The following is a 13,873-nucleotide window of genomic DNA, read 5'->3' as shown; positions in this document are numbered from 1 at the left end:
TGCTGGGCGTCTCCCCAGCCCTGACCAGTTCCTCAGCTTATCCCTCCTCTGCAGCGTGTGTGAGAAGGGAGATTTGCTGTGCCAGCCAGGGGGCTGCCCCCTGCCCTGCGGCTGGTCTGCCTGGTCCACCTGGGCTCCCTGCGACCGCTCCTGTGGCTCTGGTGTGAGGGCCAGGTTCAGGTGCGCGATGGCGGGGGGGCCCAGTGTGAGAAGGAGTGCTGGGGGCAGGGAGGGAGGAGCCAGGCCAGCCCTGAGGGGGCGTGAACGGGAGGGGGGAGATGACGGACAGGGGATAAAGGATGAGAAGGCAGGAGTGAGGGTGGGGAGAGAGCAGAGAAGGCACTCAGGGCTCCCTCTCTCCCCAGGTCTCCCTCCAACCCTCCGGCAGCCTGGGGGGGTGCCCCGTGTGAAGGCGACAGGCAGGAACTGCAGGGCTGCCACACAGAGTGTGGGACAGGTATAGCTGGGAGCCCAGGCACAGGAGCCCCCTTCCTCCTCCAGTTCTGTGCCCTGGGAACACATGGGATGGGACCCAGTGACCACTATATGTGGGGGATCGGTAACGCCTCCGAAGTCTGAGAGGCAGCCCTTGAATTGGCCTTGGCAGAAGGGGCTTTGACAGGAGAGTCAGAGGCTTCCACCCAGACTGCCCTGGTGCCAGGAGCAGGCTGGCCTGGACAGAGCAGGCAACTGCAGAGCCGGTGGAGAGAGGCGAGGCTGGCTGGGCTGAGGGAGGCTGGCAGCAGCATTTAGAGGCCAGATGAAGGTGCCAGGTGGTTTCCCTCTTTCCATGCACCGGGTGCTCCTCAGGCCATGCCTGTGCCAGTGGAGGTCTCCGCAGAGCAGGCTGAGCCTTGCTGGTGTGCAGGGCAATGGGACGAGGTGGGCAAGGAAGAGGAGGAGGGGAGAGGAGGGGGAAGAGAGGCAGGGTGCATCCAGGGCGTCTTACAGTAGGAGGGAAAGAGGGGCCAGTAGGGAGTGGCTGGTGGGACAGTGACTGTGTCCGCAGGGACTCTGAAGCTTCCAGCATAGAAGGTTCAGGAAGCATTAATCTGGGGGAAACCCAGGATTGGTGGTGGTCCTGCTGAAGCGCTGGCCGAGTCCAGGAGAGAGGTGTGGGAATGTAGCTGGGCCCAGGTTCGCAGGAAGATTTGTGCCGGGCTCTTGAGAGTGAGAAGTGGGGCTGGAGGCTGGTGCGGTGATTCATGCCTATAATTCCAGCACCCTGGGAGGTGAAGGTGGGAGGATTGCTTGAGGCCAGGAGTTCAAGACCAGCCTGGGCAACATAGAGAGACCCCATCTCTAAAAAATAAAAGTAAAAAAATTTTTTTTTAATTTTATTTTATTTTATTTATTTATTTATTTATTTATTTATTTGAGATGGAGTTTCGCTCTTGTTACCCAGGCTGGAGTGCAATGGCGCGATCTCGGCTCACCGCGACCTCCGCCTCCTGGGTTCAGGCAATTCTCCTGCCTCAGCCTCCTGAGTAGCTGGGATTACAGGCACGCGCCACCATGCCCAGCTAATTTTTTGTAGTTTTAGTAGAGACGGGGTTTCATCATGTTGACCAGGATGGTCTCGATCTCTTGACCTTGTGATCCACCCGCCTCGGCCTCCCAAAGTGCTGGGATTACAGGCTTGAGCCACCGCGCCCGGCCATAAAAAAAAAAAAAATTAAAATGTAGCTGGGCATTGTGGCGCATGCCCATGGTCCCAGCTCCTTGGGGGGCTGAGATGGGAGACCACTGAGCTTAGGAGGTAGAGGCTGCAGCACGCTATAAGCATGCCACTGCACTCCAGCTGACAGATCCTGTCCCAAACCCCCAAAAAGCAGAAAACAAGGTGGAGCTAAAGAGTGGGGGTCCCAGCAAGCGAGCTGAGAAGGGGCAGAGGCTGCACCAAGTCCAGAGGAGCCTCCCTCCTCCTTGTGAGCCCTCTTCTGCCCCCTATTTCTCTGACCTCACCCAGGCTCTCCAACCCTCCCCAGCCCCGCCAGGAAACGCCTTTGCACAAATGGCTTGTCCTGTCCCCCTCCGCAGAGGTGCTGGGCTGGACGCCCTGGACTTCTTGGTCCTCCTGCTCCCAGAGCTGCCTTGCTCCCGGAGGGGGCCCTGGCTGGCGCAGTCGTTCCCGACTCTGCTCCAGCCCCGAGGACACATCCTGCCCAGGAGAGGCCACCCAGGAGGAGCCCTGCAGCCCCCCTGTATGCCCAGGTATTCCCCCTTGGGCCCAGCTGTGGCTTGAACATGGGAGAGGGATAAGGAGCAAAAAAGAATACCCCCTTGAGCCAGTTCTAAACACCTGGGAAGGTCCAAGGGTTGGAGCAAACCTGGTTGTTGTCCTTAAGCCTCTTCCCGCCACAGCATCGCCCAGCAAGCCAGCCTGAGTAGTAGATGTTGGTGGGGGCTGGAGGCTGCAGTTAAGATTCTTCGAGCCATGCAGCTCCAGACCCCCATGCCCTATCCCGGCCTTTGTCTATGACCCTGGACTCGGCTCTTCCTGGCAGTGCCAAGCGTCTGGGGTCTGTGGGCTCCCTGGTCCACCTGCTCAGCTCCCTGTGATGGCGGCATCCAGACGCGTGGGCGCAGCTGCTCCACCATGACTCCAGGGGACACCGCGTGCCCAGGACCCCACAGTCAGACCAGGGACTGCAACACACAGCCCTGCACAGGTACCAGATTCCCTGCCTGTTCTCCAGTGGGTCTCCCTGGCCCAGCTCCTGGGGATTTTGACCTTTTCCCCACCCTCACCTTCGCCCATCGCCGACCTCTGACTATAGGCCGGATGATGTCTGCAGCTAAGGGAGCCTGGGATTTCCTGTGTCTCCTCTAGCTCCCTGCCTCTCCCGCCTGCCACCGGGGATCAGGTCCCAGCAGCTATCACCCCTCAGGCTCTTTGCCCTTTCCCGTGTTATGCATGTCGCTTGCATAAAGAAACCACCAGGCAGGCTTTGTGTGGGCAACGAGGCCGTTTTATTTAGAGCTTGGGTGCAAGTGGGTCAAATCCGAGAAAGCAGTTAGGAGAGGGGAGTAGAAAAGGGGACTGGTTATACAGGGGCAAATGGTCAGTTAAAGGTGGTCATCTATTTTAGGGAAGGGGAGGGTGTCATGGGGTGCATGGTTATCTATTACAAACAGGCATTGGGGGTTATCAGTTGCAAGCAGAGGTGAGGATGCAGTAAATTACATAGTTACTGGGGTGGGGGTTTTGAGAGACCTCATGTCTGGGGGGAATCTTGCAAGGCTGAGCAGGAACAATGGTTGAAGGTTGCAGGGGGAGAGCAATCAGTTGAGGCCAGAGCCAGTTGTTTCATTTCTCTTTATGGGCATCTGGTTACTTCAGACTTTCTGGCTCCTGGAGACCATCCAGAGGTGTACGGGCAGGTCACCAAGGTTATAAGGGCCAGGCTTGGACTTGGAGGCCTGACACCCTGGTGGAAGCAAGCCTCCTTCCCCGGAGAACAGGTTCCCCAAGGGAGTCAGACAGGGCTTCCTCAGGGCAGAACACACTCAGGGCCAGAATCATGGGGGAGCAGAGCTCACAGTTCGAAGCCCCTGGCCCCTTCCTCACTCTCCCTTGTCCTCTGAGCGCTCCTCCTATCCCAGATGACTAGAGTCCTCATGATCTATTCTCAAGAATATTTGTATTAAAGTGGATCAAAGCTGTGACTGTGTACTGGTGCCATTCCAGACACTGGAGCAAAGCTGTGAGGGTCGGGGCAGGAGGGATGGCTTCTCAGACACAGTCCCACCCGGCAGGCTGCCACCCCATGCCTGGCTTGCAGGTTCCCTTCCGCCCCTCTGCCTCCCTTCCCTTCCCTTCCCTCCTGCCCCTGCTGAGACCTGCTTTGTCTTCCTATCCAGCCCAGTGCCCAGAGAACATGGTGTTCCGCTCAGCAGAGCAGTGTCGCCAGGAGGGGGTACCTTGCCCTCGGCTGTGCCTGACGCAGGGCCCCGGGATAGAGTGTACAGGCTTCTGCACCCCTGGCTGCACCTGTCCCCCTGGTCTCTTCCTGCACAACGCTAGCTGCCTGCCCCGCAGCCAGTGCCCCTGCCAGCTGCATGGGCAGCTCTATGCACCAGGAGCGATGGCTCTCCTGGACTCCTGCAACAACTGGTGGGTCACAGTGTGGGGGCAGGGTGGGGGAGGGGCCGGGGCTCTAGAGGTGGGCAGGCGTGGACTCCCTTTCACACACACACCTCGTGGGGGGTGCTCCGTTCCTCAAACACAACACAGCGGCCACGGGTGCCAGGCAGGGCCCTGGGAATACTGGAATGAATGGTCATCCCCGTTTGACTTATGGGAAGACTGGGTCTCAGACTGATGGAGAGATTTATGATAGAACTAGAGATGGGAGAGGGTCTTCTACCTTTCATCACAGCTTTCTCTAGTTTTCTTTCCTGAATATAATTTCCTACCTGGGATCCACTTGATTTCTGCTCAGAAACATTCAAGGGCCCAGAATGCAAAGCTGACACCAGGACCTGCCAGCAGAGGGTGCTCTAAGCCATTTCCCTCTTTTTTTCTCTTTCTTTTTTTTTTTTTTTTTTTTTGAGATGGAGTCTCGCTCTGTCGCCCAGGATGGAGTGCAGTGGTGCGATGTCAGCTCACTGCAACCTCTGCCTCCTGGGTTCAAGCAGTTCTCCTGCCTCAGCCTCCCTAGTAGCTGGGATTACAGGCGCCTACCACCATGCCTGGCTAATTCTTGTATTTTTAGTAGAGACGGGGTTTCACCATGTTGGCCAAGCTGGTCTCCAACTCCTGACCTCAGGTGATCCACCCACCTCAGCCTCCTGCCCCTCCTTCAATTTCCTCCTCCTTCCTTCTTCCTCCCTCCTGTCCTTTCTCACTGTTCATCTCTCCGATCTTTTTCTGGGACCTCCAGTATTTAAAACACATATTGGGGAGAACAGCCAGTGTGGAGAAGGACCCAGTTTTCCCTCCTAGGAACTCTGGCTCTCTCTAAGTCCCTCCTACATGGCCCTGGCCCTCGAGGTCATTTCCCAATAAATACAAATGGAACACTAGGACACAGGACAGCACAGTGCCTGGGCGTCGAGGGGCCCACTGAGGGTACATCACGAACTTTTCGGGGGACACAGGCAGCAAGCTGCATGCCCGACTCTCAGATTTCTCTTCTGCGGTGGTCTCAGCTGCTTTCCCGGGGGCAGGGGCTGCCTGTGGCCATGATGGCCAGGTTGGAGCCTCATTGTCCCCTGTCCCTGCAGCACCTGTGTCTCTGGCGCAATGGCATGCACCTCGGAGCGCTGCCCAGGTACCCCCACACTTAGGGCACGGGAATTGGGTGGCGGTGGGTCCTCAGGGACCATAGGGGGTTTGGACTCCTTCTGAGATCAACTCCTGGGAGCTTGGTGGTGCCCAGGGAAGTCAGGGTGTGAGAAGACTGACCTGGTTTCACACACACTGCCCTCTGCCCCCACACGCCCTGGCAGTGGCCTGCGGCTGGAGTCCCTGGACCCCGTGGAGTCTCTGCAGCCGCAGCTGCAACGTGGGCATTCGGCGCCGCTTCCGCGCAGGCACCGCACCTCCAGCTGCCTTTGGGGGTGCTGAGTGCCAGGGCCCCACCATGGAGGCTGAATTCTGCAGCCTGTGGCCATGTCGAGGTGAGAGCTAGGATTGAGGTCCTGAGACCTCCTTAAAGAACCTCTAGAGAGAAGCCAAGAAGACTCCCATCACCACCCACCCTGGACCTCCAGAGAAGTGCAAGAGACTTTGCTAAGAGATGCCACTAAGAGGTGGTCCCCAGAGACTCCTTGAGGGTCTGTTCCCTAACAGGGCCTCTCCCCAGAGTAGCCCCAGCTTCTCCCTAGAGGCCAGCCCCCTTCTAGGCCAAATCCTGGAGCCCCCTGAGCAGGTGTGAAGCGCCGTAGGTGGGATATGACACTGCAGGTGAATGCCTAGGCTTTCGAGGTGGGAGGAGGAGGAGATGGGGTGGCCATGGGAGGCAGGGCCTGCAATGACCTGGGTGCCACCCCCAGGTCCTGGTGGGGAGTGGGGCCCTTGGTCTCCGTGCTCCGTGCCCTGTGGCGGTGGCTACAGGAACCGCACCCGTGGCAGTGGCCTGCACAGCCCCGTGGAGTTCTCCACCTGTGGCCTGTAGCCCTGTGCAGGTGAGGGCTGCCCTGGGGACCCTACATTCTCACTCTCACCAACCCAGGGCACTGTCAACCCACTGTCTGCTACCGTGGCTCAGTGCTGTCCCTCAGCCTTTGTGCAGCCCCCACGACCACCCTGGCCATACCCAGAGCTGGTGCCTCTACCAGGTTGGGAGGTCAGGGGAGAGCTGAGTGTCTGGGGCAGGGCTGTCAATTTCTGTGTCCCCAGGGCCTGTGCCTGGCGTGTGTCCCAGCGGCAAGCAGTGGCTGGACTGTGCCCAGGGCCCTGCCTCCTGTGCAGAGCTCAGTGCCCCAAGAGGGACTAACCAGACCTGCCACCCTGGCTGCTACTGCCCCTCCGGGATGCTTCTGCTGGTGAGCGTCCCCCTGCCTGGCCCCAGCAGGGCTGCTGCAGAGCCTGGGGACCCTGGGGTGGCAAGGAAGGGACAGGCAGGACCTGGGCAGTGAAGAGCCAAGGGTATGGGGCTGGAGGCAGGGAGACACTGCAAGGTTGAGGAAGGGCACTCAACTCATGGGTTACAACTCTGCTCTGGCAGGAACCAGCAGGGGACCCTGGCAGGTCTCACCCCTCTCTCCCGACCTGTTTCCTCACTTGTAAAAATGGTGATCGCTCTAAAAGGTCTTTGTGAATGGTCCCTGCTCAAGTGCTCTGTCCACTATGTTATCGCCAGTTATTTATTGAGCACCTACTGTATGTTTAATCTCTGGCTGAGCTACTCGGTGGCGAAGGAGCAGTCTCTGCCCTCAGGAAGCATTCAGTCTGGGGAAACCAGACCCAGAGCCCCTAGAATGAAGTTAGAACCATCAGACAGGCAGGAAGTGAGCTTTGCACATTGTGGAGTGGGCCGGGTCAGTCAGGGAGGGCTCCCTGTAGGAGGAGCCCTTGAACATCAGAGATTGGAGGGTGTGGCGTTCAAGTTCAGAACTTGAACATCAGAAATTGGAGGGTGTGGAGAGCAGGGAGGTATGGAGGGCTTCCTGGAGGAAGTGGTCCTACACTTGAAGATCCAAGATTGGAGAGCAGAGAAGTGGCCACTCCAGTCAGAGGGTGGTGGGAATTGGGGCTAGGAAATGCCAGCTGCCTGGTGGGATTGAACAAAGGGTGGCAGCCTCTGCTGAGCCGCGGGGTGTGGTTAAGGGATACGTTGTAATCAAATCTGAGTCCAAATCAGGCTCTTCTGCTAGTAGCTCTGTGAGCTTGGGGGGAGCATTCTCATGCCTCAGTCCCTTCCTTTGTAAAACTGGGGGAAAATTACAGCTAGTCATAGGAGTCAGTGAGACAGTGCAGGAAAGTGCTTCCCAGGGCCTGGTGTATAAACTTCAGTGCGTTTGACTTTGAATCGTGCGCCACTAAACGGCCGTTTCTTTTAACCTGGGCAGAATGACTTCTGTCCAGGTCCCTGCGCACAGTGTTTTTCTGTTTTTATTTCATTGATGAAAATGTGATTTTTCCTACCTTTGCTGTACAAATCGCACATTTCATGTCTTCATGGCTGACTTCTTGGAGATTTGACAGTTCAGTCTTGTGTCCTGCAGTTTAAGATGTCTTTTTCTCCTAGAAATTGGAGGGTCCATGCCCCCACGGCCCCCAAGCGGATGGTCTGTGTTTGCCTGGCAGGGGGGCAGTGGGGAGAGCTGCATGTCTGTGGAAAGAGGCTGGGTGGCTTTTAGGGGGAGCCTGAGGATGGCAGGCTGGCGCTGATGAGGGCTGGGGAGGCCAGGCCCAGCCCATCTGGAAGCAGAAGATGATAGAGGATTTTGATTCCAGAACAACATGTGTGTGCCCACCCAGGACTGCCCCTGTGCCCACAAGGGGCACCTCCACCCTCCGGGCAGCACTGTGGTTCGTCCATGTGAAAACTGGTGAGACACCGCCCCTACCCCATTATGGCTTTGTGACCTCCAAGGACCCACTGTCCCTCCTCAGTGGCAGGGACCTTGGCTCCAGTTGTGGACAGAGACACATGGCCCCCCACCTCCAGCCCCTCTGAGGCTGCACCTGCCTGCACCCTTCCCCCGTCCCCCACCTGTCTTCCCTCTCCCCTCCTGTGTTAGCCTCCTGGGGCTGCTGCCACCGAGTGCCACGCGCTGGGGGGCTTGAGCAGCAATCTTGGAAGCCTAGGCTCCAGGTGTCGGGGGTGGGCTCCTTCTGAGGGCCGTGCCAGAGACTGTTCAGGCCTCTCTCCTCTTCTTTTTCTTGCCAGAAATCCTTGGTGCTCCTTGGCTCGTAGGTGGCCTTCTCCCTGTCTCTTCACATCATCTTCCCACATTTTCTCTTCTTAAGACACAGTATGCATTAAAACTAGGGCCATCTCAGCAACCTCCTTTTAACTCAATCACCTCTGTATAGACCCGATCTCCAAATAAGCTCCCATTCCCAGGGAAGGGGGCTAGGACTTGAACATGAGGATCTGGGGCCACCATGCAGCCCACAGACCACCCGACCCTCTGCTGCTCCCCCAGCTCCTGTGTCTCCGGGCTCATTGTCAACTGCAGCTCCTGGCCTTGTGTGGAGGGTAAGGAAATGTCCCCACTTCTGACTTGCACCCTGGGTCCCTCACCCCTCAGCTGCAGGAGTGGGCCAGGGCTGAGACTGGGGGAGGAAGGCCATCAGGAGAGGTGGAGGGCAGGGGCACGGAGCTCCACCTGCAGCCTGCCCAGCCTGCGCCTGTCCCCCTTCTGCCTGCCTGCCTCCTGGACATCCCCTAGGTCAGCCAGCGTGGTCACCCTGGACCCCATGGAGCCAGTGCTCAGCCTCCTGCAGCCCTGCCCGACGCCATCGGCACCGATTCTGTGCCAGGTCCCCCAGTGCAGCACCAGCCACCGTGGCTCCGCTGCCTCTGCCAGCCACCCCTACGCCTCTCTGCCCGGGGCCTGAGGCTGAGGAGGAGCCATGTGTCCTGCTGGTGTGTGATGGTGAGTGCTTGCCTGCCCTCCTGCCTGCACTGCCCTGGGGAGCCCAGGTGGTGCCCACTGTGCCCTGTGGATGCTGCTGCCTTGTACCAGCTGCTACCAGCCCCAGCCAAGCCCCTCTCCACTCCTTCCTCTGCTGTCCCCCCAGGAGCTGGAGGCTGGGGTCCATGGGGGCCCTGGTCCCACTGTAGCCGGAGCTGCGGAGGAGGCCTGCGGAGCCGGACCCGGGCCTGTGACCAGCCCCCACCCCAGGGCCTGGGGGATTACTGCGAGGGGCCACGGGCCCAGGGGGAGGCCTGCCAGGCTCTGCCCTGCCCAGGTACCTGCCAGGGATGGGGGTGGGGATGAGGCACAGAGGAGGGGAGTTAGAGGTGCATTCCAGACAGATAGGCGGGGGTGGATCACCCCACACAGCTCTCAGCCCATCCTGTCTGCCCTCAGTGACCAACTGCACCGCTATTGAGGGGGCTGAGTTCAGCCCCTGTGGCCCTCCATGCCCTCGCTCCTGTGATGACCTAGTGGTGAGTCCCAGCTCACTTGGCACTGCCACCTGACCCAAGGGCTACTTCACGGGAGGGCAGCGCATGGCTTTGGGCTCATGGCCTCTTTTGCCGTGGCCTGGACAGCCTAGCATGGGAGGGCATGGGTGGGGGCCCTGGCTTCAGCTCACAGTGCATGCCAGGCCGTCCCAGAGAGAGCCAGCCTCACCTGCCAGCCCTTGTCTGTAGATCAGACGTTTCTCAGATTAAAACTTTATGACAAAAATGGCATAAACAACAAAGGAAGGGGGAAACCATCTCTTCAATGCCAGAGCATGTTGATATCCCGGCGTTGCGTCTGTGCGTGGGGCGGGGGGGGGGGGGGGGGGGGGGGGGGGGGAGTGTGTGTCCACTCTCTGCCCCACCCACCCCCACCCCTGGCACCCGGGACACAGAGGGAAGCAAACAGACAGGGTGGCCACGGAGCCCACATTCTGGGCTGAGCAGGACAGACATGCATGAAGGAATGGACAGACCAGGGACCGTGAAGAATGAGGTGGGGCTTCCAATGGTGTGGAGTGTGGAGGTGCTAAGGGAGGTGGGGAGAGGGAGGAGAAAGAGGCGGAGCTAGAAGAGAGGAGAAGGTGGTCGCGTGCAGTGCCGGTTCCCAGCCGCCCCAGGACCCCCCAGCTCCTTCCCAAACTGCCCCCTCGCCCAGCCAGCTCCCAAGTTCTAGAGAGGTCTGGGGCATGCCCCAGCTCCCAGCCATCAGGAATTGGGGTTTTACATTTGGGAACACCTAGCTCCAAATCCCTGCCCCAGAGGAGCCAAAGGGAACCTCCTCAGCGGCTCCTCCCTCCCCTCCACCCCCAGGGAGGGGCCTGCTCAGGGATTTCAGTGGAAGCTGCAAGGCTGGCCGGGTCCCCTTCCTGCCGGTCTCGGGTCTCAACGGCACTGCAAGGCGGACTATGTGTTGAAAACGTGAAGCCTCTGTCACATTTCCTCCCCAGCCCCTTACTCCGTCGTCTTCCCTGCACAGCTTCCTTTTTTCTGCTGATGACCCCCACTTGCTGTCCCCCAGCACTGCGTGTGGCGCTGCCAGCCTGGCTGCTACTGCCCACCGGGCCAGGTGCTGAGTTCCAGCGGGGCCATCTGCGTGCAGCCGGGTCACTGCGGCTGCCTGGACCTGCTCACCGGACAGCGGCACCTTCCGGGCGCTCGGCTGGCAAGGCCCGACGGTTGCAACCACTGGTAAGGGGACCTTGCCGTGGCAGGAGGTAGGGATGCCAGCAGGAGTCGCCCCGCTTCGTCCCATGCTCTTGAGCGCTCCAGAGTCTCTGCCGATGGTCACGTTTGCCCCCCACAATCCCTGAGCAGATGTGGGGCCGGCACCGTGACCAGCGTCTGATGGGTGAGGATGCTGAAGCAGAGCCCACGTGTCTGCAGGGGCTGGGTGTGTGCTCAGGGGCACGAGGGGTCTGGGCAGGAAGAGTGACCGATACGGCTTTTGCAACCTGTGTGGCCACACAGTTGGCTCCAGGGTACCTGCTGTCCTTCCCCAGGAGAAGACATCAGCTGGTGACCCTGAGGAGGCCAGCTAGGTGGGATAGGGAGCAGGATGGGGAAGTGCAGGAGAGCTGGGGGACGGGCCACTGTCTAGGAGAAAATCGAGGATGGATCATAAGGATGAGCGGAGGGGAGAGGCAGTGTGGGGATGGGTGCAGAGTGAGGGTTGGGGTGGGACTGAAGCTGTTGCCTCCTCCTTCTGCGTCTGCACCCCCTCCCTGCCCAGCACCTGCCTGGAGGGGAGGCTGAACTGCACAGATCTGCCCTGCCCAGGTATGTGCTCAGCTTGGAGGGAGGTGAGGAGGGGGCCTGGGACCTGGGAAGGGATGGGCTGCACCCCAGTGCCCACCATTCTTCTTGAAGTGCCCGGAGGCTGGTGCCCATGGTCGGAGTGGACAGCATGCTCCCAGCCCTGCAGGGGCCAGACCAGGAGCCGCTCCAGGGCCTGTGCATGCCCTGCTCCCCAGCATGGGGGTGCCCCGTGCCCCGGGCAGGCTGGAGAGGCAGGGGCCCAACATCAGAGAGAGGCCTGCCCCAGCTCCACCATGTGCCCAGGTGTGATGCCCCGATGAGGCCTGTGTCCCTCCCCCAAAAGGCCCTAAACCCCCGCTCCAACCCCGCTAACCTGGGGCCTCCAGGGCCTCCTCATGCAGATGCTCTGTCTTCTTGGCACAGTGGACGGAGCCTGGGGCCCATGGGGACTGTGGTCTCCCTGCGACACGTGCCTGGGGCAGTCCCACAGGAGCCGGGCGTGCAGCCGGCCCCCCACCCCTGAGGGAGGGAGGCCCTGCCCTGGGGGCTACACGCAGAGTCGCCCTTGCCAGGACAATTCCACCCAGTGCACAGGTGAGTCTTCACTGAGGTCTGGGAGGCCCCTCTAGGTCTAGGGAGATGCTGACTCCAACCTCCACACACATCATGTCACTGTCTCAAGGGACAGTTCCCAGGTCACTCAGTCATGGACCTGGTCAAAGTGGTGGGTCTCAACGGAGGGGAGGGGCGTGGCATGGCAGGAGGGCTGGGAATCCCTCAGGATGCCCTTCAGTGGCTTCCCTGCTTTCTTCCTGCCAGACTGTGGGGGTGGCCAGAGCCTGCTCCCCTGTGGGCAGCCCTGCCCCCGCTCCTGCCAGGACCTGTCCCCCGGGAGTGTGTGCCAGCCAGGCTCTGCAGGCTGCCAGCCCAGCTGTGGGTGCCCCCCGGGCCAGCTCTCCCAGGATGGGCTCTGCGTGCCCCCGGCCCACTGCCGCTGCCAGTACCAGCCTGGAGCCATGGGTCAGTGCCTCCCCTCGACCCCAGCCCCCAGCACTGCAAGGCCACCTGCCCAGCCCTGTGTCACTCTCCTGGGGGCCCAGCCTGAGGCTGCAGGACAAAAATGAGCAATTGCCAGCTCTCCAGGACTCCGTGTCCCTCCACCTGCCCCACCCCCAATCCCAGGGCTGGTCTGGTCGGAGCGTCCACCTCCCTTGTTCAGGACACCAGGTGTCATGGGTGGAGGACAAGAGGGTGGGGAGTAGAAGGCCATGGGGTGGGAGGAGGGACGGATGGGGGGTACTGAACTGTCTGGAGTACCCGCCCCCACTCCTCTGCCCCTCAGGGATCCCTGAGAACCAGAGCCGGTCAGCAGGGTCTAGGCTCAGCTCTTGGGAGAGCCTGGAACCCGGCGAGGTGGTCACTGGGCCGTGTGACAACTGGTAAGCCAAGAGAAGTGGGGGCCAGGAGGTGTGCAGAGCCCAGCGGTGGAGCCCTCGGGGGACGGGGCTGGCCCGGTCTCTGAAGCCCCCTCCCTTGTCCCCAGCACCTGTGTGGCAGGCATTCTGCAATGCCAGGAGGTGCCTGGCTGCCCAGATCCTGGGGTGTGGAGCTCTTGGGGCCCCTGGGAGGACTGCAGTGTTTCATGTGGGGGCGGGGAGCAGCTGCGCTCCCGGCGCTGTGCCCGTCCCCCCTGCCCAGGGCCTGCCCGCCAGAGCCGCATATGCAGCACACAGGTGTGCAGAGGTGAGCGCCAGCCCAGGACCTGACCCCTTCTGACCTTTGAGTCCCATCCTGGCCTCTGACCCTGACTCATGGGTGTCTTTTGGCCTCTCCCTCCCCACCCCGACCTGTCCCCCAGCGCCCTCCCCCCAGCGATGGGCAAGTGCAGGAGGACTCAGCCAGGCTGTGGGGGCCATGGGAGGGGTCACGGCCCAGGGCAGCGGATGGGCAGGTGAAAGGGGCTCCCAGAGGTGGGCAGTGAGGGCTAGGGCTGGAGCAGGTGCTGATGTGGCTGCTGCCTCAGAGGCAGGCTGCCCGGCCGGCCGCCTGTACCGCGAGTGCCAGCCCGGCGAGGGATGCCCCTTCTCCTGCGCCCACGTCATGCGGCAGGTGGGCTGCTTCTCCGAGGGCTGCGAGGAGGGCTGCCACTGCCCCGAGGGCACCTTCCAGCACCGCCTGGCCTGTGTGCAGGTCAGAACCTCTCCAGCCCACAGCCCTCCCTGTCCTCCCTTCACCTGTCTCCTCTGCCATATCTGTCACCCCTGCAGCCCCTGTCACCCCTGGGCAGGCCCCTAAGCAGCATACAGGCTCGTGAGGCCAGCTGGGGCCTCTGCTGCCAGCATCGGAGGGAGGCAGAGTTAGACCCAGCCTCCCCAGGTCTCTGGTTACCCAGGAATGGGCACCACCTGCTGCCTCTGGACTTGCCTGGCGCTGCTCCTCACTGGCACATCTCCCAGCCCTGCCGGGGGTCTCACCCACCCCTGACCGAGTGCTGCCTGTGTGCCCTGCTCACCCCTCACCCTGGC

At 60.8% G+C, this 13,873-nt stretch overlaps 1 protein-coding gene across 1 annotated transcript in view; it reads left to right on the top strand.

The window, feature by feature from the left end:
• Positions 1-13,873, top strand: part of SSPOP — a 57,123-nt gene that overhangs the window by 28,373 nt on the left and 14,877 nt on the right. The window contains 22 exon segments of the mRNA XM_037735770.1: positions 55-180; positions 366-457; positions 2,041-2,214; positions 2,508-2,672; positions 3,865-4,117; positions 5,230-5,276; positions 5,455-5,625; positions 6,001-6,132; positions 6,347-6,492; positions 7,907-8,001; positions 8,602-8,654; positions 8,848-9,054; positions 9,200-9,370; positions 9,493-9,572; positions 10,612-10,781; positions 11,323-11,369; positions 11,460-11,651; positions 11,772-11,942; positions 12,168-12,368; positions 12,691-12,787; positions 12,892-13,091; positions 13,372-13,538. Coding sequence (XP_037591698.1) covers positions 55-180; positions 366-457; positions 2,041-2,214; positions 2,508-2,672; positions 3,865-4,117; positions 5,230-5,276; positions 5,455-5,625; positions 6,001-6,132; positions 6,347-6,492; positions 7,907-8,001; positions 8,602-8,654; positions 8,848-9,054; positions 9,200-9,370; positions 9,493-9,572; positions 10,612-10,781; positions 11,323-11,369; positions 11,460-11,651; positions 11,772-11,942; positions 12,168-12,368; positions 12,691-12,787; positions 12,892-13,091; positions 13,372-13,538 — 3,157 coding nt within the window.

The sequence above is a fragment of the Cebus imitator genome, unplaced genomic scaffold, assembly GCF_001604975.1.
Source record: "Cebus imitator isolate Cc_AM_T3 unplaced genomic scaffold, Cebus_imitator-1.0 Scaffold20, whole genome shotgun sequence".
NCBI lineage: Eukaryota > Metazoa > Chordata > Mammalia > Primates > Cebidae > Cebus > Cebus imitator.
The sequence above is the reverse complement of the archived record's forward strand: the minus strand, read 5'-3'. Positions and strand labels throughout refer to the sequence as shown.